Source organism: Podarcis raffonei, chromosome 2 (assembly GCF_027172205.1).
Source record: "Podarcis raffonei isolate rPodRaf1 chromosome 2, rPodRaf1.pri, whole genome shotgun sequence".
NCBI classification, from domain to species: domain Eukaryota; kingdom Metazoa; phylum Chordata; class Lepidosauria; order Squamata; family Lacertidae; genus Podarcis; species Podarcis raffonei.
Genome location: NC_070603.1, coordinates 22,554,384 through 22,581,281, shown reverse-complemented (window position 1 = coordinate 22,581,281; position 26,898 = coordinate 22,554,384). Strand labels below are relative to the sequence as shown.

The 26,898-nt window shown below is 48.3% G+C and overlaps 1 protein-coding gene across 2 annotated transcripts; it reads left to right on the top strand.

Annotated features, from left to right (window-relative positions):
- Positions 1-3,501: 3,501 nt before the first annotated feature.
- On the top strand, positions 3,502-26,299 carry PMEL (premelanosome protein). Of its 2 annotated transcripts, XM_053375257.1 has the most exons (12): positions 3,503-3,651; positions 13,387-13,521; positions 13,664-13,810; positions 14,579-14,719; positions 15,908-16,069; positions 17,318-17,740; positions 20,328-20,759; positions 21,450-21,611; positions 22,673-22,766; positions 23,527-23,729; positions 24,081-24,171; positions 25,462-26,299. In XM_053375257.1, exons 1-12 carry the CDS (start codon positions 3,585-3,587, stop codon positions 25,619-25,621), a joined length of 2,217 nt encoding a protein of 738 aa, XP_053231232.1. In that variant the 5' UTR covers positions 3,503-3,584; the 3' UTR covers positions 25,622-26,299. The 2 variants fall into 2 exon arrangements, with proteins under 2 accessions (XP_053231233.1, XP_053231232.1); XM_053375258.1 differs by lacking the exon at positions 24,081-24,171 and having other exon boundaries at positions 3,502-3,651; positions 25,462-25,570.
- The last annotated feature ends 599 nt before the right edge of the window (positions 26,300-26,898 follow it).

Here is a 26,898-nt window from a genome sequence, read left to right as displayed (position 1 = left end):
TTAAAATATTAAAAGTTAAGCATTTCGGCTTCCTCTTATGGCAGCACTGCCCATGGCCGCTAAGGGGTGTAGGCAGTAAATAACAAATACTTAACTAAAAGCAGAAATTGTAGAAAGATTTTGACAGATTTTTTTCCTGAGCACTTGCGGAGACATTTCATTCCGAATCTGCTAGACACTCCCTTTGGATTTTGAAACCATTTCGAAAGGGGAGGGAGCAGGAAGAATCCTTTGAACGCTTTGGAACCTTCACAAAGGGATTTCTGAGTAAACATGCGCTGCAGAGTGCGTTTAATCTTCCACTTGACTATAAGGAGGGGGAGCTATTTACATAGTGAAGTCCCAGCGTTGTTGTCACAACGCCCCCCCCCCCCAAAATAAGAATAGCCTCCTGGATCAGGCCAGTGGCTGTCTAGTCCAATATCTTGTTCTGACAGTGGATACATTAGATGTCTGTGGGAAAACTGCAAGCAGGACAGGAGAGCCGTGGTCTCCAGCAACTGATATTATTATTATTATTATTATTATTATTATTATTATTATTATAATATTCAGAAGTATTGCAGACTCCCACATACAAGAGGCAGCGTACAGCCATCATGCCAACTAGCAATTTATAGTCTTATTCTCCATGAAGTGTTCTCATCCCCTTTTGAAGCTGTCCAGGCTGGTGCCATCACAGCCTTCGGTTGGGATTGAATTCCATACTTTAACTGTGCACTCTAAAACTATATGCGCGGCTTTTTTCCCAGCCGGAACTCTCCAGAACTCATTTCCGGCACCTCTCAGGTGGGTGCCATTGCCATTACAGTGGTACCTCGGTTTCCGAACTTAATCCGTTCCGGCAGTCCGTTCTTAAACCAAATCCGTTCTTAAACCGAGGCGCGCTTTCCCTAATGAGGCCTCCCACCTCCGGTGCCCTTCCACCGTTCGGCTTCGTTCGTAGACCGAGGTAAAGTTCACAAACCAGAACACTACTTCCAGTTTTGCGGAGTTTGTAAACCAAATACAGTCATACCTCAGGTTGAATGCGTTTCAGGTTGAGCACTTTCGGGTTGCGCTCCACGGCAACCCAGAAGTAACGGAGCGTGTTACTTCCGGGTTGCGCCACTCGCGCATGTGCAGACGCTCAAAATGATGTCACGCGCGGAAGCAGCGAGACGCTCCATCGCGTCTTACGTTCCATTCAGGATGCAAACGGGGCTTCGGAACAGATCCCGTTCGCATCCCGAGGTACCACTGTAGTTTGTAAACAGGACTGTTCGTAAACCAAGGTGGCACTGTACACTGACAACAAGGGAAGCGTTCGTGGTGAATTCAGCACCTCTTTTTCTAGAAAAACAGCACTAACTATAAGAGTCTCGTGAAAGAGTCTTGCAAAAAAACGATAATAGAGCTGTTTGGCACCTGAAAGAATGACACTGCATTCTTACGGCTATTTATCTGGAAGTCATTGCCATCCAGCAAACGCGTTGGATTAGGCTGTAATGGCATACGCTTTCATAAAGCCAAGCCTGCAACCCCCTTTATCAGGTGAAGATGTGTGATAGTCTTTGTGTCTGTATCGAAAGACTGTTGTGGCACCTTTAAAATTAATACCTTTATTGAAGTATTGATTTTATAGTATTTATTAATCTGATTGTTCCTTGGATGCATGAACTGCAGACTACAGTTGAGTGGGAGTATATGTTAGTATAAAAGGAGAAAAAGCATAAAAGTTCAAGTTGATGGGCAATGAACCACAAGCAGTACACAATATGCATGTGCAGAATAAGCACAGCGACCTTTTGCAATGCAGTAATTGGCAATAAAAAACATTTTAGCTTTGCTCAGTAAATTAACACAGGAAACCATTGCCGATATTCAGATCCATATGAACAGAAGTATACTTCTCAGTAAGTTGCAGTTCAGAAGTTTCACATGAAACATGGGAGAGAGAGAGAAAATAAACATGCTATTTATTTATTTTAATGGTGCAGGATCAAATTAAAGAAGTTAGAATGGTACACAGCTATGTCATGAGGACTCCTGGCAGCAGGAACATTCTCAAATCTAAGGGAAATTCTTATCAATTAAAAAAAGTCAAGTAGGAGCAGATTGCATTCCACAAATTAAAGGGAAATATGCAGCCACTGTGAAATGGGTGAGTTCGTTTGCTTATTGTTATTTTATCACTTACACAGCGCAAAAAATGTGCTGTGCAGATTAGCATTTAGGACAGTCCAGTCCCACAGGCTCACAATCTAATAGAAACTATACAAAAGGAAAAGAGAATAGTGAGGGATGAGAAAAGCAAGCAAATTCAGATACCAAGTCTTCCCCATGACAGAATTGCATAGTAAATTGGTACCCTGCCCTTCCACCAAAGACTTCTAAGCACTGTCAATTGGGGGCAGTTGTCCCATTTGTTTCCTCAAAACCCTGTGAGGTAGGTTAGACAGAGAATGTGCAACTGCTTCGAACACCCTTGCAAGCTCCCTTCCTATCCTCAGCAGGAAACAGAGCCAAGCTTCTGTCCAGTTCACCTCGCTATCCTGTTACTATGGCTTGTTATCACTTGTATGCTTTTCTTTCTCTGGGCCAGCGGTCAGCAAACATTTTCAGCAGGGGGCCAGTCCACTGTCCCTCAGACCTGGTGGGGGGCCGGATTATATTTTTTGGGGGGAAATGAACAAATTCCTATGCCTCACAAATAACCAAGAGATGCATTTTAAATAAAAGGACACATTCTACTCATGTAAAAGCACACTGATTCCCGGGCCAGATTTAGAAGGCGATTGGGCTGGATCTGGCCCCCGGGTCTTAGTTTGCCAACCCTTGGTCTAGAACAGGGGTCAGCAAACTTTTTCAGCCGTGGGCCAGTCCACCGTCCCTCAGACCATGTGTGTGGGGGGTGGACTATATTGGGGGGGGGGAATGAACGAATTCCTATGCCCCACAAATAACCCAGAGATGCATTTTAAATAAAAGGACACATTCTACTCGAGTAAAAGCACACTGATTCCCGGACAGTCCGCTGGCAGGATTGAGAGGGCGATTGGGTCGGATCCGGCCCCCGTGCCTTAGTTTGCCTACCCATGCTCTGGGCCTTCTGAGCCCACCAAACATTGCACTTATTCTTGAGCTGGGTGCAAAAGGAGCCAGAGGTGAATGGGTTCACCAGGCAGCTGAAGGCGCCCTGTAATCTCACCCCCCGGTACCCTTTAATGAAGTTGCATAACTGGCAATTTCACTCTCTCTTGTCTTCTCTCTCTCATTATACTTCCATCCCTCGCCCCCTCCTGAAGGAGCCCTAGTGTTTCAGCCTTGCCCACCCCCTCCCCTGAACTTCCAGCAAAGGAATCTCATAAGGGGGGCCCATTGTGTTCACCCTGCAAACTTGTGACTTAGGTCACACACATCCCATGGCTCCCCGCTATTAGAAAGGGGAGGGGGGCAGGCGAGGAGAGAAAGTGATGCCCTTCGCGCCCAGAGGAGGGGAGGGTGTATGCAAATGAGCTCCCTTTCTTATATGCCCCCAGCTCTCTACTCCACTCCTTCGCCTCTAGAAGCTCAGGAGGCTACAAAGAACTCGAAGAGCTAAGATGCCACAGACCTGGTACCTGTGGGTTGTGATTGGGGCCCTTCTGGCCGTAGCTACGGCTCAACACAGTAAGTACAGTCCAGTTTTTCCTTATACGGCAAATGATAACCATTTATTTTACTGGCTGTTTCATCAGTTAGACTGACCTCTATCACATGGAGGGGTTCTTGAGTGCTGGAATTGATTTTGCAGAATCCGTCTGGTTAAATATTGGACCCGGAAACTGAAGAGTCCTAACTCTAGCCCAGGTATGTGTCCCATGAGCACATCTGCGTGGAGGACAGTGCCTGCTCCCACACTGTTATTACAAGGCTACAGAGGCTACATTTCTTATTTTCATCCTGTAGAAGCACAAGAAGCAAAGCAGCCACTTGGCTCTAAGCTGTTAATTGATGGATTCGTCTTTGTAGCCCAACCTGCCTGCCGAGTGATTAACGTTTATAATATCATAACACATGTAAGCAGCATAGGAGAGAATATGCAAAGGAAACTATACAGCGTAAGGATCAAAGGAGCGTGAAACTTGCTTGTATGTTGCCGCACGCGAATTATGCACCTCTCGATACCTTATTCGTTTTCCTTTGTGTTCTATTTGCTGTCACGCTGCAACTACTTTTCCCTGCTCCTCAAATCATTGTTCTTTTGCATCTGCATTGATTTTTTGTGCAAGCACGTATTTTGATTCCCACTGCACTGCAATAAGAGTGGGAGAAAAATTAGGCAAAAGATCCCCAGCAAAGGGCATTTGTGAGGCTTAAGTAAGCTTGGTTTTAAATCGGCTCCGAACACAAAATAAAAGCCTACATGCCAAATTCCTTCTTACAGCATTCAAATGGGACACAAACAGTGCAAGAGAGACTCAGATCTGCTTTGTAATGCCATAAATGCCAATGCATTTGTGTGTGTCTCCATTATTTTACTTCTGTGCAAGGTTCTCTGAAGGAATGCAAGCCTAAAAGTCTTTTGCACGTTTTTTAATTGGAATTCTCAGATTGGGAAGTCTCTGAGAGAAGCCTGTTCGAAAGCCGCTTTCCACTGAGTTAGAGCTGCAGGTCCTTTGGCATAAACAATTTCAAAGCTTACAAATGTTTATCGAAAGGCCCTTTGAAATAAACCATTTATTTATTCTGGGCACCCCACATTTAAAGCGTATTCAACACCCCTTTAAAGCACATGGCGTCCCTGCAAAGAACCCTGAGAACAGTCATGTGCTAAAGGTGCTGGGAATTGTAGCTCTGTGCGGGTGGAACTACAGTTCCCAGGATCCCTTGGGGCGGAGAAGTCATGTGTATTGGATGTGCTATAAATGTGTGCCGTGGGTCTGCCTAGGAACAACTACTGTAATTTTACCTCCAAGATCAAGACAACTTTCTGGAGCTACAAGCCAAACTAGATGCAACAACTTCCATGCAGGTAGCAGCTGCATGAATATACATATATATATATATATATATATATATATATATATATATATATATATGTTGTTGTTGTTGTTGTTTAGTCGTGTCTGACTCTTCGTGACTCCCTGGACCAGAGCACGCCAGGCACTCCTGTCTTCCACTGCCTCCCGCAGCTTGGTCAAACCCATGCTGGTAGCTTCAAGAACACTGTCCAACCATCTCGTCCTCTGTCGTCCCCTTCTCCTTGTGCCCTCCATCTTTCCCAACATCAGGTTCTTTTCCAGGGAGTCTTCTCTTCTCATGAGGTGGCCAAAGTATTGGAGCCTCAGCTTCAGGCTCTGTCCTTCCAGTGAGCACTCAGGGCTGATTTCCTTCAGAATGGATAGGTTTGATCTTCTTGCAGTCCATGGGACTCTCAAGAGTCTCCTCCAGCACCATAATTCAAAGGCATCAATTCTTCAGCGATCAGCCTTCTTTATGGTCCAGCTCTCACTTCCATACATCACTAATATAGACAGATAGATGATTGATAGATAGATAGATAGATAGATAGATGATAGATAGATAGATGATAGATAGATTTACAGAGCATGTGTGATCCAAATCTGGGCTCTAGCAGGCCCAACCATGGGAGAAAAGAATGCAGACCTGAAAAAGAAAAGCCTTTTGAATTTGTGTGGCTCTAGTTTTGAATGTTAGCTCATTTCTGGCATAATCGGGTGGCACGTGAGGATTAGCCCTTCTCTGGGGGGCTGTTTTGGCTCCCACCCATCCAAGTGTGTGGAGAGAAAAAATAGTGATACCACTCTGCCTTATGAAATGGCATTAATTGTATTCATTGACTTAATGGGTTACGGCAGAGGCAGGAATATGCACACACACACAGCCGCAAAGCCAAACCTCGTGGTGATCTGGATTTGTGCCGGGGAGGTCCAGACCCACCCCGCGCCCCTCTAATCCTCTTGTGGTGCTGCTGGCTGTCTGGGATGTGGAATGTGTATTTGTGCTCGATATGCAGAGAAGACTTAACGATGGAGACTCTCTGCGCTGGAAGTCAGATCGCATTAGGAGCTGGTCTAATTGCATTAAGGAGGGAGAAGACTTTGTAGGTGAAATTTGGCCGGCTTGAAACTCCCAGCCACTGGGCATGGCCGTACATTCTTTGGCCAGATTAAAGATCTCAAAGCTTGTTCTCTCTCCCTCTCTCGCGCGCACACATACATTTTTGCAACACAGTGCGTTGCGCTGGTGCAAAATCACGATCTCTGGTCAGTTTAGTGCGACCGTGTCATCCGCATCAGATCAGTTATGCGCAGGCTGTGCGCATGATGCGCAGTTGAGCCACAGAATCCAGATTGTGCACCAGTGCAGCCGCTTATGTCATGCTAATCCTAGGCTGTTGCACCTGTCCTTGCTGGTTTTTCTGCTTATAGCAAACTAGAGGAAACGGAGAGTGTGAACAGACACAATCCTGTGGATTAAGTCTCCCTTTCCCCACAGCGGTCCCTAACACCATTTTGGTCTGTCCCAGGTTTATCTCCAGTATCGCTTTCTAAACTGAGAGCTGATGTTGTAGGGGATAGATAGTGTGCTCCAGAATGTTTTGTGGGAGGTCTCAGAAGAAAAGTAATTGGGAATGCCCAAATTGGCCTTAATTGTTACACCCCAGCCTCCAGCTATGAAGGACATATGTCGTTATTGTTACACACTGGCAGAGTGGGAAATAATACAGCATCGTAAAAGGTCAGGGGCTGCCATAACCATTGACAACTGGATGAAGGAATAGATGGACCATAATAATAATTATTATTTATACCCGGCTCTCCCTAGCCAAGACCGGGCTCAGGGCAGCTAACACCAGATATAAAACAATTGATTAAAAACAATATTAAAATACAACATTAAAATGCAGCCTCATTTCAATAGAAACTCAAATCAAAAACTTTTGGGGGATAAAAACGTCAAATCTTCACCAAGGCCAACTATTCAGACTGGTCCTATGTGGGCCAGAAAAAAGCCAGGGAAGTCATTAAATAGGAGTTTCATCACAGAAGGAGAAAGGGAAAAGGAAAGAGGGGGGGGATCAAGTTGATTCCAAGCCAAAGGCCAGGCGGAACAGCTCTGTCTTACAGGCCCTGTGGAAAGAAATCAGATCCTGCAGGGCCCTGGTCTCATGAGGCAGAGCGTTCCACCAGGCCGGAGCCAGTGTTGAAAAGGCCTTGGCTCTGCATCTAACTTCCTTAGGGCCCGGGACCTCTAGGGTGTTGCTATTTATGGACCTTAAGGTCCTCCGTGAGGCATACTGGGAGAGGTGGTCCCGTAGGTACGAGGGTCCTTAGACCATAAGGCTAAGCCCAGAATCGGGGCGGCCTGGCATTCACTGGATGTGGCTCCAACGAGGAGGAGAGAGAGTTCATCCCATGCAAAAGCTCCTGGGTTCATGCCCCAACATCTTCAGGTAGGACCAGGGAAGACTCTTGCATGAAGCTCAGGAAAGCAGCTGCCAACCAGTGTAGTTAGCATGGAGCCTAGATGGCCTGGGAGGCTGATCTGCTCATTGGACAGCTTGATATATTTCTAGACTGGTTTTTTTGGCAGCAAGTTTTTCTACCCAATTCCTTCTCTCCATCTGGAGACTGGAAATGAAAGTTTCAACAAGGGAAGAGCAGGCTGTGTAACTTAAAACCCAAGACCATCCGGAATGACAGTGACTCCAACAAGGATGCCAGAGCTATTGGCGTCACTACCTACAGGTAATGCTGCCAGGGTGGAAGAGGGAGAAGTGAGGCGAATATTAAAGGAGGTAAACACGAGGAAGGCTATGGGGCCAGATGGGGTGGCTGGCAGAGAAAATAATTGGGTGCACTCTTCCCACCTTAGATCAAATCTATGCTGTCAGGTGCCATAAGAAAGCGGCAGAGATAGTGCAGGATAGTACGCACCCCGGAAACGATCTCTTTCAGCTTCTGCCTTCTGGAAGAAGTTATAGGGTTATAAAGGCCAGGAGAAACAGTTTCTACGCAAATGCAATTCTGGTTCTAAACACAGCATAAGGGGTCTCTATAGTATAGTGTATTTTAAAATGGGGTTTCAGAGTTTTTAGGGGTTTTTGAATGTTTTATGTAGTTTTTCAATTTCATTGTTCTGCATGGGACAATGACAATAAAGATATCGTATCGTATCGTATAATCCAACCACTATTTTCTAACTTAAGATCCTGGGAACCATCATTTGTTAACGGCGCTGGGAATTGTAGCTCTCCGAGAGGTAAACTACAGTTCCCATGATCCTCAGGGAAGTCATGTGCATGAGATGCCAGACGCACCCTCCTCTCTGATCGCATCTGCATCCAGTTGTGTTTCAAGGAGTGAATTCTCCTTCCAGCTCGCCGCCCTTTGCAGAACTCTCTCCCCCTCCATTTCTTTTCATGGCAAGGAGCCCAGGACTTTACTCCACTGCCGCGGGTGCAGGCGGCATGTGATGGCTCAGCCCTCACAGTGCCGTGGGGCTCCCATCACATGGGGCCTGGCAGGCTGTGCCCAAGCTCTTTCATGTGACTCTCAGCTGAGGGCAGGGCTCTGTAGCTGAACGATGGGTCGACAAGGCACAGGCTACGAGAGTCTGGATCGGCAACCTCCAGCCGGAAGCTCACACATAAAAGAAAGCTGGCAAAGAGTGGTTTGCTTGCATAATGTGGGGAGGTTGTCGTCTGCTCCCGGGGCCTGGCGGAAAGTACAGTGGTACCTCAGGTTACATACGCTTCAGGTTACAGACACTTCAGTCACAGACTCTGCTAACCCAGAAATAGTGCTTCAGGTTAAGAACTTTGCTTCAGGATGAGAACGGAAATCGTGCTCCAGCAGCGGGAGGCCTCATTAGCTAAAGTGGTGCTTCAGGTTAAGAACAGTTTCAGGTTAAGAACGGACCTCTGGAACGAATTAAGTACTTAACCTGAGGTACTACTGTAAAGATGAATGTCCATTTAGATTTGGGAAGGGGTGGCAAGCTGTGTTGTCCAGATGCATTAGCAGCTGAGAGATTTGAATATATCACAGAGCGGCTGGACTGAGAAGTGCCACGCTTATCTTTTTTAAACATTGAGCTGAATTTTAACAAATCAACTTCAACTTTAATACAAATTTCCCTGAACAGTTTAGACTTCCCACCCTTTACCCTCCATGATGTTTTGGTTCCCACCCTTTTCATTGTGTAACATATTTAGATCTCGTGCTTATTTCCTCTGTTACAATTGCTGTCGTTTCCCTTCCGCTGCTTAGAGTTCGAATCCTGCTCAGTCACGACTTCCTTGGACTGTAATACTTCCTCAGATAGTCCAAAACGGGTCTCCACTCTTCCGTAAAAAGTTAATCGCTTTGATCTCGCTGTCGATTTTACCGTTTCCGTGTAGTCCTTTCTTTAAGATCCATTCCTCCTTGGTTGGAACTTCTTCCTTCCTTCCATTTCTGTGTAAATAGGATTCTGGCTGTTGTTGTTGTTGCGCGCATAAATACAGTGGTACCTCAGGTTACATACGCTTCAGGTTACAGACTCCGCTAACCCAGAAATAGTACCTCGGGTTAAGAACTTTGCTTCAGGATGAGAACAGAAATCGTGCTCTGGCGGCACGACAGCAGCAGGAGGCCCCATTAGCTAAAGTGGTGATTTAGGTTAAGAACAGTTTCAGGTTAAGTACGGACCTCTGGAACAAATTAAGTACTTAACCTGAGGCACCACTGTAATTTAATTGTCTTCTTTTGGACATCCGTTCCTATTATCCCTAAAAGGAATGCTTCAGGGTTGTTGTTTTTTTGGGGGGAGCCAATTTTATCATTTTCTTCATTTCGTTACGTATCATTTCGCAACCCCCTTAGCTTTTGCACATGTCCATCCCAAATGGGGGGAAAAGACCTTTCAGTATGTTTAAATTTCCAACATTTGCCTGACACAATCTTTATACACCTTAGCCAATTTATTTGGCCTTAAGGATCACCTGTGTATCATTTAGCCAGCACCTTTTTCTGTGAAGCTGTAGTATTATTTTGTCGCCAATATTCCCTCTAATTCCAGCGTTCAGAGGCGAGCGCCAGTTCTCATGGCACCAAAATGGCAGCATCTACCCACAAGAGAGGAGTACCCACAGGCTTGAGGAAAAAATAATTAATAAAAATTGCCTCTAGAGGGGAGGGAATCATGCTCAGTTATGGAATGGAACACCCCAGAGCAGGGCTTGGTTGGGTGGTCGGCTGAGCAAACACTGAGCAGGCGATCTCCATACTGCAGCAATGGACAGTCAGCAGGAAAAGGCGTAATTGCTGTATTGCGAATGCCGTACAGCGAATCCCAGATGCGCACATAAATTAAGTGCACTGAAAGAGTAAGGGGTATCCAGCATGATCACCCAATTTTTAAAATTCTGTGGAATTGCTATGTGCTGTGTAGATTATGGAAGTGGCAAGGAAGCTCACCATTTAAGACTTAGATTTTAAGTCACCAAAAGACGACCGAGAAGTAATTGGAGGTTAGGGAGCATCCGTGTATCTGATGAGGATCCCCTGGGGGGGGGCAGGGGAAGAGCGGCCGACATTTGCAAAGAGGGTGTCCGAGGACTTTTCCAGATGATTGCTCTACGGTGGAAAGAACATGCAGCCATTAGTGGTTGTGAAGAATGCAAACTTCTCTTCCTGTCCCCCACCCCACCCCCAGCCAAGCTTCCATAGTAGAGGGAACTGCTCAGTCTTTAACATTTTACCTTGAGGGAAATGCAATTGCCTTTTGCACCCGCTAGCAACTCCATTGCAACTTGCAGTGCCCATGTGGAAAGGCGTTTTGTGAGTGTGCTTGAAATGCTGATGGAATCTGCGCAGTTTGCGGACTTAACATATACTAGAATGACGTGCTATAATAAGAGAATGCTAGAAAAGCAGAGACATCACCTTGCCAACAAAGGTCCGTATAGTTAAAGCTATGGAAGTGAGAGCTGGACCATAAAGAAGGCTGATCACCGAAGAATTGATGCCTTTGAATTATGGTGCTGGAGGAGACTCTTGAGAGTCCCATGGACTGCAAGAAGATCAAACGCATCCATTCTTAAGGAAATCAGCCCTGAGTGCTCACTGGAAGGACAGGTCCTGAAGCTGAGGCTCCAATACTTTGGCCATCTCATGAGAAGAGAAGACTCCCTGGAAAAAACCCTGATGTTGGGAAAGATGGAGGGCAGAAGGAGAAGGGGACGACAGAGGACGAGATGGTTGGACAGCATGGGTTTGACCAAACTGCGGGAGGCAGTGGAAGACGGGAGTGCCTGGCATGCTCTGGTCCATGGGGTCACGAAGAGTCGGACACGACTAAACGACTAAACAACAACAACAACAACATATATATATATATTCATGAAGCTGCATGAAACAACAACAAAGAATAAGAGAACAAGAAGAACATACATTCAGAAAAGACTGGATAATGTGTATTGAACATATGGAGGGGAAACTGTATACTTGAAAACGTTGGCGGCATTAAGACCAATTCAACAGTGTAAATAGGTTTTGATGGATGTAATAATGGAATACTGAATGGTTTAATTTATGTAAACTATGCAGGGATTTATGATATGCAGAATGAACCATGGAAAGAGAAGAAGGGGAGTCCTTTGATATTTTAAGGATGTTTAAATCTTGACATCCGATGCCCTTTAAAATGTTGGGAGGGAGGGAGGTTAATTGGATTGTTTTTGTTTTGGTTATTTTGTGTTTGTGATTTTATCCTGTTAACCGCCATGAGACCTGTGGGTATAGGGTGGTATACAATTTTTAATAATAATAATACTAATGCTCTTGAGCATCTGCCATAAGATGCTGGGAGAGGAGGAGGACAGCTGCCAGCAGCCCTTTAGAGGACTTTCTACCTTTCTGTTATACTGGGATCCTTGGAAAGAGAAGACCCCCAAGCCGGAAGATTTTCAGACTGGTGAGCACAGACTGGTGCGCTTTAATGCTGTGGGTCTCAGCGATTAATCCAGTCAAACCCACTCATCCCTCAGTGCAGTCAAAGACCTGGGATTGACTGGGCCGCAATTCTTCACGTGCTCTAAAATCCTGGCTTGGAACAATGAATTGGGGGTGTTGTTAGGTAATGTTGTACTCTGGACTTTAATAATCTTCAGCTGGTAATCGGGGCTGGCTCTGCCATTAAGCAGACAGCTGCCTGAAGCAGTGGGTACTGGGGTTCCCTCCCCCATGTTATTGCATAATTGCCATCCGGAGGGGGGGCACTCTTGCACCATAGCACGATAAAAGCAGGACAAACATTAAATTCGGAACATTTGCGGTATGAACTATTACAGGCATTCAGCAGGAAAATACAAGACATGCACTAAATGGAAATGAAGTTGTATATCTGCCCCCAAATCCTTTGCAGACGCAAACAGTATTCGAAACAATTTTTTTTTAAAAAATCCTTCCAGTAGCACCTTAGAGACCAACTAAGTTTGTTATTGGTATGAGCTTTTGTGTGCATGCACACAAAAGCTCATACCAATAACAAGTGCACATGCACACGAAAGCTCATACTCATAACAAACTTAGTTGGTCTCTAGGGACGCGGGTGGCGCTGTGGGTTAAACCACAGAGCCTAGGGCTTGCCGATCAGAAGGTCGGCGGTTCGAATCCCCGCAATGGGGTGAGCTCCCGTTGCTTGGTCCCTGCTCCTGCCAACCTAGCAGTTCGAAGCACGTCAAAGTGCAAGTAGATAAATAGGGACCGCTCTGGCGGGAAGGTAAACGGCGTTTCCATGCGCTGCTCTGGTTCGCCAGAAGCGGCTTAGTCATGCTGGCCACATGACCCCGGCTCCCTTGGCCAGTAGAGCGAGATGAGCACCGCAACCCCAGAGTCGGCCATGACTGGAGCCAATGGTCAGAGGTCCCTTTACCTTTACCTAAGGTGCTACTGGAAGGAATTTTTTTATTTTGTTTCGACTACGGCAGACCAACACGGCTACCTACCTGTAACTAGCAAACAGTATTGAAGGTGGGCTCATGTATAAACCACCTAAGTGCCACAATCAAGAGCACAAATGAATGTATAATAAAAAGGGCGTCTGCAGAGCCCAATGAAAACCATTGCAATCTCTGCTGTGATTGATCAGTGCTCTCATCCTGCATACGTTGAAGCTTTGTGACATTGTCATTTTATTCACCCATGCTATGATTCTGTAGTCGGCAATTACCATACTGCTGCTGGTGTGCATCCCTCTGCAAACATTTAAGCTTTAACTGAGTTGTTACGGAATGTAAATTTTGCAACTCCAACCCTTTGCACGCTTCTCAAGAGCGCCCCTTTTCATAAGCGACGTGTTGGAGACCACGCGCCAGAAAACAGCTTGACCCCCCTGCTCTTCTCTTTCTTTTAGGGGCCGGGGTCAGGAACAGGAGCAACAGGTGGGGACAAAACTGGAGCCAGAAACACTCTTCCTACAAGACTTGGAACTCCAGACTTTACCCACAGTGGAGGCAGGGAGACGCCAGGCAGAGGAACTGCTGGAGAGGTGAGGACTAACTCTGAACCAAGGACATAGGCCTTCCAGTTACCCATAAGAAAGAAACCCTACAGGTTGAGACGACTTCTGGGCCTCAACCCCAAGAGTTCTGAGGGACGTTGACCCCTTTCTTTTCTCTCCCCCCATCCAGGAGGCGATGTGACGTTTGACATCAGCAACGATGCCCCAACTATAACAGGTGCCAAAGCCACGTTCAGCATTGCCCTGCGCTTCCCTGGCAACCAGACGGTTCTACCAGACGGAAGCATCGTGTGGACCCAGAACTGCACCATAAATGGTGAGCTGAAGTCCCTGCAGAGGCACCGATGCCTCTCTTCCTCCCTCTCATCTTTCCTATCAGGAGTGCTGGCTTGGCCCCACAACCGTGGGTGCCTGGGCCTCTGGGTGCAATTATATATATTTCTACCCAGCCACTCTGGGCGGCTCCCAACAGAACATTAAAAACATAATAAAACATCAAATATCAAAAACTTCCCTAAACAGGGCTGCCTTCAGATGTCTTCTAAAAGTCAGATAGTTGTTTATTTCCTTGGCATCTGATGGGAGGGTGTTCCACAGGGTGGGTGCCACTACTGAGAAGGCCCTGTGCCTGGTTCCCTGTCACCTCACTTCTCGCAGTGAGGGAACCGCCAGAAGGCCCTCGGAGCTAGACCTCAGTGTCCAGGCTGAGCGATGGGGGTAGAGACACTCCTTCAGGTATACTGGGCCGAGGTCGTTTAGGGCTTTAAAGGTCAGCACCAACACTTTGAATTGTGCTCAGAAACGTACTGGGAGCCAATCTAGGTCTTTCAGGACCGGTGTTATACGGTCTTGTAACCTGTCTATTAAGCAACACATGTGAGCTCCACTCAGACTCTTCGCTGAGAGCAAACTGCATCTCAAAAACAAATCTGGATATGTATCTTTTGAGTGCCTGGTGCGATTTATTTTGCTGTGTGCACCAAAATTTGTGGGTGCCCAGCCCCTTCATGAGGAATTTTGTGGGTGCTCCTGCACCCAGGGCCTCAAGGTCTTGGCACTTACGTTTCCTATTCTTGCCTTGCAGGTACCCGTGTGACGCAAGGAGAACCTGTTTTCCCCAATCAGGAGACTGACAACTCGGACTGCTTCTTCCCTGATGGGCAGCCCTTCTCCCAGAGCGACCGCCGCAAGCGTGGCAAGTTCGTCTACGTCTGGCAGGCGTGGGGTAAGCGCCTGCTTCCTGGCTGATAAGGGACGGCTTCCTTGCACATGGAAGTCCCGGGGCCACCTCTTAGCGCAGGGATAGCCAACATGGTGCCCTGCAGATGTTGCTGGAATTGCAACTTCCATCACCTCTCACCATTGTCCACGCTGTCCATTGGGCCCCATCTGTGCTATAGCTTTAAAACATGACAATACCACTTTAAACGGCTCCTCCCCAAAGAATTCTGGGAAGTGTAGTTTGTTAAGGGTGCTGAGAGTTGTTAGGAGACCCACTGAGCTATAGCCCCTCTTTCAGTGCAAGTTGGAGAGTCTTTTGATATGTGACTGTCTGGGTCATCAAAACTTAAAATACTGCAGGGTTCAGCATCATTGCATTTCAAACTGCACCAGGACAAATTTCCTCATTGCAGCCACCTCCCTTGTGGGGTCGTCGCATCCTGCACTCCTTTGCCCACTGTAATCGCCCTGCCTATAGGAAGGCTAACAAACAGAAGGTTGGAGGGCCTCTTTCTGTTCTTCCCTTGGGAGAATTGCGTATATGGATAGATTCTCCCACTTTTCTGATTGTATACTGCTTAGACTTCACTGTACAACTCGATGATTAAGCCCCTGGGTGAGGAGAAACACTAATTGCACCGGAACAGTGTTGACTCAAAGGGACGCGGGTGGCACTGTGGGTTACACCACAGAGCCTAGGACTTGCCGATCAGAAGGTTGGCAGTTCAAATCCCCATGACGCTGTGAGCTCCCGTTGCTCGGTCCCTGCTCCTGCCAACCTAGAAGTTCAAAAGCACGTCAAAATGCAAGTAGTTAAATAGGTACCGCTCCGGCGGGAAGGTAAACGGTGTTTCCGTGTGCTGCTCTGGTACGCCAGAAGCGGCTTAGTCATGCTGGCCACGACCCGGAAGCTGTATTGGCTCCCTTGGCCAATAAAGCGAGATGAGCACCGCAACCCCAGAGTCGGCCACGACTGGACCTAATGGTCAGGGGTCCCTTTACCTTACTGTTGACTCGAGAGTCGATGCTGCTTCTGCCAACTACATGAGTGACCGTAAAGGAAAAGACTTATTCTACAATTTATTTGTTTTCTTGTTTATACTCATTAAGGAGTGATTGCCCTCGGTGATATTTTTGTGTGTGACTTTGCATTTTGCTAGTATATCACCACCCTGTGTATTGTTGGTTGCAGGGCGGTATTGGCAGGTGGTAGATGGCCCCTCGTCCCTGCTGACTGTTGAGACAGCCGATGTACCCCTGGGCTCCTACACCATGGAAGTGGAAGTCTATCACTACCGGGGACGTGAGAAATTCATCCCTATCGGTAGCACCTCTTCAGAGTTCAGCATCACTGGTAGGTCTGGGTGAGCGGGCTCTTTTGCTGTGGGTGGGGAAGCAGTGTTTGAATCATGGAGGCAGCAGGAAAGTAAGGGGCCCTTAATGCAGTTCACAAGCTCAACCCCTGGACTCCAACAAAACTTACCTCCCCGCAGGAGAGGTAACAGTAAAAAAAAGAAGGAGATAGATCTGTGGTTTTTTTTCAGGTAGAGCGTTGCCCCAGAGGTATCGAAGGGAAATGGTTTTAAAATGGAGTAATGATGATTATAGACAGATAAGAGAGGATTTGCTGTACTCAAATAGGTATTTTGTGGATAGGTTGTAACAAGGTACAATGGATAGGCTATAACAAGGTACAAGAATCATAGCAGAAATTGGAACTTGTACAGTTTATGTGTGGGGAGAACAGATTACAGTGGTACCTCAGGTTACATACGCTTCAGGTTACAGACTCCGCTAACCCAGAAATAGTACCTCGGGTTAAGAACTTTGCTTCAGGATGAGAACAGAAATCGTGCTCCTGCAGTGCAGCGGCAGCGGGAGGCCCCATTAGCTAAAGTGGTGCTTCAGATTAAGAACAGTTTCAGGTTAAGAACGGACCTCTGGAACGAATTAAGTACTTAACCCGAGGTACCACTGTAGTGAATTTTGAAATGAAAGGTGGGTAAGATACTTGGAGCAGTATGAGAGGGAGGAAAAAGAAGAAATATCGGGGGGTGGGGCCTGGGAAATCAGCTTTTAAATTGGTATTAAATTTGTATTACCGTATTTTTTGCACCATAACACTCACTTTTTTCCTCCTAAAAAGTAAGGGGAAATGTCTGTGCGTGTTATGGAGGGAATGCCTACGGGTGGCATGCCTACGGATTTTCCTCCTCTAAAAACTATGTGCGTGTTATGGTCGGGTGCGTGTTATAGAGCGAAAAATACGGTAATTTGGTGGCAATTTGTTAAAAGTTGCGGAAAATCAGTAAAAAAATAATTGGCAAATCTTACCTCCCTACAAACCCATCTAAAACAGTAGCTAACGGGTGCATCACAAAAACTAGGAGGGCTGAGTTGCTCTTGTGACGGAAACACTGGCTGTAGGGCAGGTTGATAGCTCAGGAGCCACTGAGGACCATCAGGAGAGGCTGGTTAAGCAAGCACGGAGCAGACCAAGTGTGATTCGTGGGCGGGGGGGGGGACGGTGTTAGTTCTCCATCTGCTGCCCTCTCTTGCCTTACTTCCATGCGCGTAGCTGACCCTCTGCTCTGCTTCCCAGACCAGATCCCGTTCAACGTGGACATCGCACAAGTGCTGGATGTCGACGGGACCGACGGGCGCTTTGTGCGCAACCGGGCCATTGCATTTGGAGTGCGCCTCCACGACCCCAGCCAATACCTGCGTGACGCCGACATCTCCTACTCCTGGGATTTTGGCGATCAGAGCGGGACTCTGATATCCCGGGCCGCCATGGTCACCCACACTTACCTTGCCGCCGGCACCTTCAGCCCTCGCGTCATCCTCCAGGCCGCCATTCCCTTGGCCGATTGCGGAAGCAGCACCACGGAGGAGCCATCCATTGCCCCCACGGCAGACCCGAGCGGTACCACGGTGCCGAGTGGCACGACAGCCCAAGGCACCGCGGCCTTGCCCACCGTCAGCAGCATAACCGGGTCAGGATCCGCGGGTGTCCCAACCTCAGGTAAGTACTGGTGCTTCTCCTTTACTAACTACAGTGGTACCTCGGGTTACATATGCTTCAGGTTACATACGCTTCAGGTTACAGACTCCGCTAACCCAGAAATATTACCTCAGGTTAAGAACTTTGCTTCAGGATGAGAACCGAAATCGTGCTCCAGCGGCGCAGCGGCAGCAGGAGGCCCCATTAGCTAAAGTGGTGCTTCAGGTTAAGAACAGTTTCAGGTTAAGAACGGACCTCCGGAACGAATTAAGTACTTAATCCGAGGTACCACTGTATAACAATAATAATTTATTACTTATACTCCGCCCATCTGGCTGGGTCTCTCCAGCGTCCTGGGCGGCTCCCAACAGAATATTAAAAACACGATAAAACATTAAAAACTTCCCTAAACAGGGCAGTCTTCAGACGAAAAGTCAGATAGTTGTTTATTTCCTCAGCATCTGAAGGGAGAGCGTTCCACAGGGCAGGTGGCACTACCGAGAAGACCCTCTGCCTGGTTCCCTGTAACCTCACTTCTCGCAGTGAGGGAACTGCCAGAAGGCCCTTGGAGCTGGACCTCAGTGTCCAGGCTGAACGATGGGGTGGAGACGCTCCTTCAGGTATACTGGGCCGAGGACATTTAAGGCTTTAAAGGTCAGCACCAACACTTTGAATTGTGCTCGGAAACCTACTGGGAGCCAATGTAGGTCTTTTAGGACCGGTGTCATATGGTCTTGTAACCCGACTAGTAAGCAACGCAGGTGAGCTCCACTTGCGTACAAATAAGCCAACTCAGACTCTGCACTGAGAGCAAACTGTGCATCTCAAAAACAAATCTGGATATGTAGGTTTTGAGTGCCTGGTGCGATTTATTTTGCTTTCAAAGATCTGCAGTTTTTTTGTGGGTGGGAAGGACTCCTTCTCTACAAGAACTAGAGGGGCCCAGCAGGGTATTCAGAGGTTGTGTAACACAGAGGCTTTCACCCTGTGTTCTGAGGAATGCAGGGGCCTCTGAAGATTACCAGAGGGTCAGTAATGATGGAGAGCTGTCCCTGAAAGAGATGAGCTGTCCATCATTACAGTGGTACCTCGGGTTAAGAACTTAATTCTGGAGGTCCGTTCTTAACCTGAAACTGTTCTTAACCTGAAGCACCACTTTAGCTAATGGGGCCTACCACTGCCACTGTCTGATTTCTGTTCTCATCCTGAAGCAAAGTTCTTAACCCGAGGTACTATTTCTGGGTTAGCGGAGTCTGTAACCTGAAGCGTATGTAACCCGAGGTACCACTGTAATGATCTTCTGGGATTCATTCTCAGTTCACGTTGGGTGACAGTGACGCTCAGTAGGCTTAGTAGTCAATGCCTAGATTTGCCCTGAAGGAGGGGAGGTCTACCTCTGGCCCTCCAAATCCTGTCAAACTATGTATCCCATCACCCATGATAATTGGTGATGAATGCTGAAGCTTTGGATGCCAACAACCTCTGAAGGACACAGATTCCCCAGTCCTGCCTGGCAAATCCTCAGCAGGACATTGTGTATTCCTGTCTTGAGAGTCAAGGCAGGTGTTCCACCTATATCACTGTCGTGCTGAGTCCACGACTTTCACACTTAGGATTACTTGCCTTTCACTTTGACTAATTCTAGGGTGGTAATATCTAAATCAGGCTTCCTCAGCCTCGGCCCTCCAGATGTTTTTGGCCTACAACGCCCATGATCCCTTGCTAGCAGGACCAGTGGTCAGGGATGATGGGAATTGTAGTCACAAAACATCTGGAGGGCCGAGGTTGAGGAAGCCTGATCTAAATAGTTCACAATATAGGAAGAGTATGCCATTCCACAGCAGGAGTCGGGGTGCTTCGAGATAGACCCAGTGTATTCATTCCACCTCTTGAACCCCAGAAACTGCTTCTGCTTTTGCCCCAGGCGTGCAAAAGCTCCCAGACAAAACCAGCCCTGGACCTCAACCTGATAGATGGGTGTTACTCACATCCCAGATGCTCAGAACAGCTGGCCTGTCCATCAATGGCCAGCGTATACCAAGGCTAAAGGGATGTTCTTTGCACAAGAGAGCAGCAAGGTTTACAATTCCTTGATCTGGCATATTTTCTGAGCTATTCTGTGGCCTCACTTAGATGGCCACATAAAAGTGTTGTTAAACCTGTTGCAGACCCATGTGGTCTTTGTTTGAACCAGCTACTGAAAGCAGTTTGTCTACACCGGGGTAGGCAACCTAAGACCCATGGGCTGGATGCGGCCCAATCACCTTCTCAATCCAGCCCGCGGACGGTCCAGGAATCAGCATGTTTTTACATGAGTAGAATGTGTCCTTATATTTAAAATGCATCTCTGGGTTATTTGTGGGGCCTGCCTGGTGTTTTTACATGAGAAGGTGTGCTTTTATTTAAAATGCATCTTATTTGTGGGGCAAAGGAATTTGTTCATTATTTCCCCCCCCCCCAAGATATAGTCCGGCCCACCACATGGTCTGAGGGATGGTGGACCAGCCCACAGCTGGAAAAGGTTGCTGACCCCTGGTCTACACTCTTGCAAAACTGCATGCTTAGAACATTTTCTGTATTACGTCTCATTCTCTCTCTGCATGTGCAGCCCCAGCCTCCGGGACGACTCAGCAACAACCCGAGACTAGTTCTGTGGCCACTGCAGCTACTGCAGGCACTGTCACAGAAGTCAGTGCTGTGCCCGAAGGGGCAGATTTAGCCGTAGCGTCCGTGGAGCCTGTGAACGATGCCTCCCTCGCCCCAGCTGAAGATGCTACAGGCATTGCGGACCCTGCAACTGTTGCCACGGCAGCGGCAGCATCCCTCCCAGCCACCACGGCTTCTGCATCTGTGTCCACTGCGGTGGCTGCATCTCTGCCAGGCACTGTGGCGCCCGATTCTCCCTCCGCAGCGGCGCCCGAAGGTGACCCGGGCACTCTGGCACCTGCAGTTTTGTCTCCAGCGGCATCTACTGTGCTTCCTGGGGCATCGACAACACTCCCTAGTGTGGCCGACACCCCGCTCTCTCCATCAGCGGCAGGTAGGTCTAGCAGGAGATTCCTTGCCTTGCTTGAGATTCGGCACGGGGCCCCAAAACACCCAGCTATGCTTATTCACCATGGCTGTCTTTACCCTTTCCCTCAAACGGAGGATAGCTTGCCGTGTTGACCTTGCTGAAGGCAGAGGGAATCCCAATCGGGGCTCAGGGATGGGAGATGGGCAGCGACGGCAGCAATTTGAGGTCACTCGCATGAAGCTGCGTGATGGTCAAATCCAGCCTTTCTGTTGAAGATGTGGATACACTGGAGCACCTGCAAAACTTCCCCCAACTGATCCAGCTCCTTGCAGAGTTGGGATTTCGGACCGAGCATTCGAGAGGCTGGCACTCCTCTCCCCATGGACGCCTCACTTGCCATTCGGATCAGCTCTCGTGTTCCTGTTGCTCATCCTGCGCCCAGCTTCCCTTGCAGATTGTCCTCCTTGAACCCCCTCGTCCGTCTTACCCAGCAAACCTACAAACGTCCTTGCAGCCTTCTCAGATCCTCTCAATAGAGAGGAAGAACCACTTTGTGTCTATTAACACAGCTTGCTCAGCCACTGCCTGCGGCTATTATCCTCCTGCGATCTCTGCTTTTGAGACACATGCAGCACGAGGCTTTGTGGGGTGGGGGAAGAAAGTGGGGGAAGGAAAGGAGGCGTTATTGTTCCTTTGGCCTTGTTCTCCCAACAGATGCCGCTGAAGATGCAGCAACCATCGACCTGACTGTGTCCGTCGTCCCAGACGCTGGAACGGTGGCGACTGAAGTGGTCCAGGTCTTGGTGAAACGCCAGGCACCTGCTGGCTGCCTCCTCTACCGCTATGGGACCTTCGAAACTAACCTGGACATTGTCCGTGAGTCCTAGGGACAGTGTGTGTGTGTGTGTGTGTGTGTGAGAGAGAGAGAGAGAGAGAGAGAGAGAGAGAGAGAGAGAAAGATGTGCGCAAGGATGACCACTAAACTCTGTTGCTCACATTGGGCAATTTTAAGGGAAGGAGATGGTGCTCAGTGGAGCCTAAAACAGGAATGACAGAGCCTAGGACTTGCCGATCAGAAGGTCAGCGGTTTGAATCCCTGCAACGGGGTGAGCTCCCATTGCTCGGTCCCTGCTCCTGCCAACCTAGCAGTTCGAAAGCACATCAAAGTGCAAGTAGATAAACAGGTACTGCTCTGCCGGGAAGGTAAATGGTGTTTCCATGCGCTGCTCTGGTTTGCCAGAAGCGGCTTAGTCATGCTGGCCACATGACCCGGAAGCTGTACGCCAGCTCCCTCGGCCAATAAAGCGAGATGAGCACCGCAACCCCAGAGTCGGCCACGACTGGACCTAATGGTCAGGGGTCCCTTTACCTTTACCCTTCCAGATATTGTTGAACTACAGTTCTCATAATCTGCGGCCATTGACCCTGCAGATGGGAGCTGTGATTCCAAAAATACTTGGGATTACTCACCCCTAATTTAAATGAAGAGGCTTCTAGTTTCCAAATTAAGACCAATTTGCAAGTACCAAAACCTTCAGCCTCACAGCTGCCAAAGGAGTGTGACAGAGCACTGGGCTCCCCAGAAGAGGATGGAGGTTGATCCAAGTGGCAATCTTTGTGGCTAGATGCAAGAACGAAGATGTGAGGCTGGGTGTAAATAATTTCCATTCTGGTTCTAAAAACTAATAAATCTCAAAATGTACCCAACTCTGCTGGTAGGCAGATCCATCTCCCCTGTGCAGCTGAGTTTGGTGCCTCTTCTTTTGGGCGTCCCACGTTTTCAACTCACCTTCAAAAGATCTCCCAAACTTCCCTTGCTTCTAGTGTTGATTCTCTGCAAGCAGAGTTGGGGGTGGACCCCAGTCAGAACTAGGGAATGAAAGGAGGGCGAGAGGGAGAACAAGAAAGAGGCACATCCTTGTTCTCCTTTATTGCAGAGGGCATTGAAGGTGTTGAAATTGTGGAGGTGGTGCCACTGGTGTCAGCCGTTGCTGAGAACACAGTAGATCTCACAGTGACGTGCCAAGGAAGGTAGGTTGCATAAGTAGGAGTAGCCTCTTTTGGTCTGGCTCCAAGGTCTTCCATTTTCCCGCTGAAAAATGATGGGCTGAAGCACTGGGGAAGTAGAGTTGGGCTGTTTCAAGATAGGTGTTTGGGGGGGGGGGCAGTTATTCTGCAAAATGTCATTGATGCAATAATAGTGCATGAACGGTGGATTTATACCGGACTGCCCCACAGACCATTTCACTTTATTTGTTGTCTGGTGATGCTTCCCCAGTGAAGTTGTAAAGTGCTACCTGGAGGGACGGTCCCATGCTGTGGCACAGGAAAATCATAAGGAAAATGCCAGAGCATTTGTGGTATGAAGTGTTATAGCATCTCTGCAGGATGTTAAGGGGCATGGACCACTTGGAAGCAAAGCAGCATGTCTAACCCCCAGGTTTTTGTAGTGTTTAAAGCAGGAGCATGTCAACACCATCACATGCATGCATCACTGTGAACGCGCAATTGAAATGGCATTGGGAGGGAGCCCTGGACTAGAGGAGAATGAAAGGAAGTTAGGAACAGGGCCAAAGGAGCTCTGAGCAGCATGGATGTGTGCTGTTCGTGTGTGTGACTTGTTGGAACACACTTGACAGTCCCTTGGGAAGCTGGGAGAGGGAGGGTAGCCACAGTGAAGCTGCACCAATACTAGAAAGGGAGAGCACTGACCCAGAGAATGCTGTGGTCATGGGAGGGAGAGAGGACTGACTCCCAACACCTGAACGAAATAGCCTTGTCCTGCTTGCAGCCTCCCTGAGCAAGTCTGCACAACCATCTCGGACCCAGATTGCTTGACAGCCCAGGAGACTGTGTGCATCCCGGCCCAGCCCAGCCCCGACTGCCAGCTGGTTCTGCGCCAGGCCTTCAACCAGTCTGGCATCTACTGTGTCAACATCTCCCTGGCTGATGCCAACAGCCTGGCTGTGGCCAGCACCCAAGTCAGCATCCAGGGTAAGGACCAAACCTCAGGGAGGCAAAGAGCTCTCTCTGCTCCTGACGCTTAGGACTTCTTGGGGGGTTTGCAGAGGAAGACAACTCTCCCATCAGTTTCTCCCTGTAGTATCAGCGATGGTGTGCCTATCCCTGCTCTCAGCATCCTGGAAAGGCAAGGGGATGGGCCAGGGGGAGGAGGGTGGCCTCCCTGTGTTTCGTGCTCTTTGATGGCATGCGTTATCAGAGCAGCTGCAGAGATGCCTTCTGAGACTAGCCTGAGGGTTGATCCATGTTCCCCAAGGAAAGATGGTGCGCTCCTCTCTTTCTCTCGCTGAATGGGCAGACATTAATTTCTCTTCTCTTCTCCAGCAGCAAGAACTTCAGGCTCAGCCCAAATTGCACTAGTTGTTGGAGTGGTGCTGGTCGCTGCTGCCTTAGGGGCTGTTGCCTATACCTACAGGTGAGCCGCATGGGAGCCTATAGTCAGCTGAGGAACAAGAAAGTGTGTCGGTCCAGAAGCTAGTGGAATGTTGTAGGGCTGGTTAAAGCCTCTCCACCGAGAACGGAGGCATTTTGCCAAGGCCTGCCCTATTAACCACATCCTTCTCTAGCTGGGAAGGATCCAGAGGCCTGTAAATCCGGCGGCCCCCTAACAGCAATCAAATCCTTCCTGCAGGGGGTTAGCCAAGGTGGTGCCCTTCAGATGTTCTTGCACTCCACCCAGCATCCTCAGCTGGTCAGGGGCAATGGGAGTTGTAGTCCAACTACATATTGAAGCCACTATATTGGCTGTCTCTGCCTTATGGCATTTGGGTGGGACCTAACACAGGGAGGTGGCTGGTCTCTTGAACATTTACAACTGACTTATATTGAACTAGCCCACGAGTCCACCTAGGCCAGAATTTCCCAAACTTGGGTCTCCAGCTGTTTTGGGGCTACAACTCCCATCATCCCTAGCTAGCAGGGATGATGGGAATCGTAGTCCAATCTTGGGCAACAGTGATGGCCAGTATCAGGCAGAAGATTTCCCTAGCTCTGCTTCCTGTGCTTTTGACTATGACTCCAGTCACCTTTGACCACTGGACGTGCTTGATGGAGGCTGATAGGAGTTAGAGCCCAACATGGCCCATTCCTGCTCCTCTAACTGGAAGTGCCAGAGCCTCCATGCAACACATGGGCTCTTCCAGGCATGATGCCTCTTTAACACGACTTCTTCCACCTCATATTGGGGGAAACTACAGCACAAAAGTGAGGCGAGCTGACCAAAGCCAGCCAGAGTAGCCCTGGTGGTTGTAAAACTTGTAAACCTTTCTGCTCTAGCAAATAGCAAAGCATGCCAGTTGAATGGGAAAGCTCCCCAAAGTGAACGTTCATTGCATTCAAAGCTTGTGGGCAGATAGTCAGTCTACTCTCCAAGGCTTCAACTAAGTCAGTTTTTTTCTTCCCTCTGCACACAAACCATTTCTACCTTACCACAGTTCACCTGTCATTGCTCCCCGCAGTACTTTGTCTTCCATCCTTGTCAATCCATCCCAACCTCAAACTAACCACTTTGAATGGCCAACTCAGTAGCATTGAGCTCTCCATTGCCCAAAGTCTTCTGAGCAGAGACATGGATGGCATGTAGATCAAGCCTATGTGGCCGAAATCCACCTACTTTGCTGAACGAAGAGGTGAAACAATGAACAAACCAAGCTAGAAAACTGTGGCTCACTAAATATTTTACTGTCACCGTTTTCTTCCACTACAGGCATATGAAATACACACCCCTCCGTGCTGCGACATCAGCCAGCACCTCTCCCAGCAGCTGGTTACCTGACCGTACCACTGTACGCCTCTTCCTACGCCAGGCTTTTGGGCAGGGGGCCAGTGGGGAAAGCAGCCCACTGCTGAGTGGCAACGTGATCTAAAGATGGAGATGAAGGCCAAGGAAGCCAACTGAAGCCTTGCTAACTACTGAACCAGATGCCTCGTGGAGCCAGCCCTGCGAAAGGAGATAGTGTCCTCCTCTGCAGTTCTTCCACCCTAAACTGACCCCGCCCAGCATTCTTGTTTTTTTTTAAATTACCCGCTAAGTAAACACTCAGACTCCTTGATGGTGCCATCTCAGTGCCTGCCTGGGTGGGAGGGAAGACACAAGACCCTGCAGAGGTGCTAAATCGCTTACTTTCCTAGACCTTCTCCACATTCTGATCTGCCCCTCCAGCACCTGCCCCAAGCACCAGCTGCCCCTAATGTCTACCAATATGCCGGATGTGAAGCCACTCTTGCACGCTAAGTTGAATGAGGTATAGGGCTGGGTGATATATCATCCAAAACTGGTTTCAAGTCCATATTGTGATATTAGTTACATAATTTTTAACCTGGCAATATATATTGTGAGTCATGGTATGTGTGTGTGCTATGCAAAAAACACAATGTGGGGGAAAACCCATGAAGTCATACCCTTATTTCACCCTTATTTCAGACATTGTGATATATCAGTATATTGCAATGTTGAAAACCAGATATCGTGCTCTCTCTCTCGCTCTCTCACCTTTCCCTGTATCTACACAGCAAACTAATGTATCAAAGAAGATTTAAAATAGCTTTCTTCATTGTGTGCCAGTTTTGTATATGCTGCAAGCCTTTTAAATAAGGAGAGGCTGCAAAAACAACACCTCATTTACTGCCTGAAGTGATATGGTCCCTCTGCATAGATGGGCTCCTAGTTAACCACGTTCCCTTGCATGATGCTGTACATGTCATGTACCTGGTGAGCATACCATAGCTGTCACTGGTGGCCACAGGGTACACTAGAGCAATGGGAAGGAAGCAGCAGCAGCAGCAGCTTGTCAGGGCAGTTAGAGAAGCTGGAGAGTAGGAAGGCCTGGCTCTCAAGGAACAGGTTTTATAAAGTACAGCTCTCCCAAAGAGAGGTTTCTGCCCTGAAGGAGATAAGAGAGTGAGAGCAGGCTGCTGTGGAATGAGCAAGATAGGAAGATCTGCAGCACACACTTGGGTGAAAGCATGTGGCAGAGCAATGCCAGGATGGGGCCCAAGACAAAGAAGGGCGATGGGATCTCAGATTTATGGGGGGATCGTTCTGCAGAGTGTGCTGTGGGGCTTCCTGGCTGACAGAAGAGGCAGGGCTGCTTGTTCCTGTTATGTGAAAGAACGGCTGCACATCCATACTTGTCCTCTTCTA

Bases quoted from the DNA above. Each gene is read 5' to 3' on its own strand.
- PMEL (XM_053375257.1), top strand. From the start codon at position 3,585: ATGCCACAGACCTGGTACCTGTGGGTTGTGATTGGGGCCCTTCTGGCC. The intron at 3,652-13,386 runs GTAAGTACAGTC...TCTTTCTTTTAG, and splicing joins CGTAGCTACGGCTCAACACA to GGGCCGGGGTCAGGAACAGG. The intron at 13,811-14,578 runs GTGAGCTGAAGT...CTTGCCTTGCAG, and splicing joins CCAGAACTGCACCATAAATG to GTACCCGTGTGACGCAAGGA.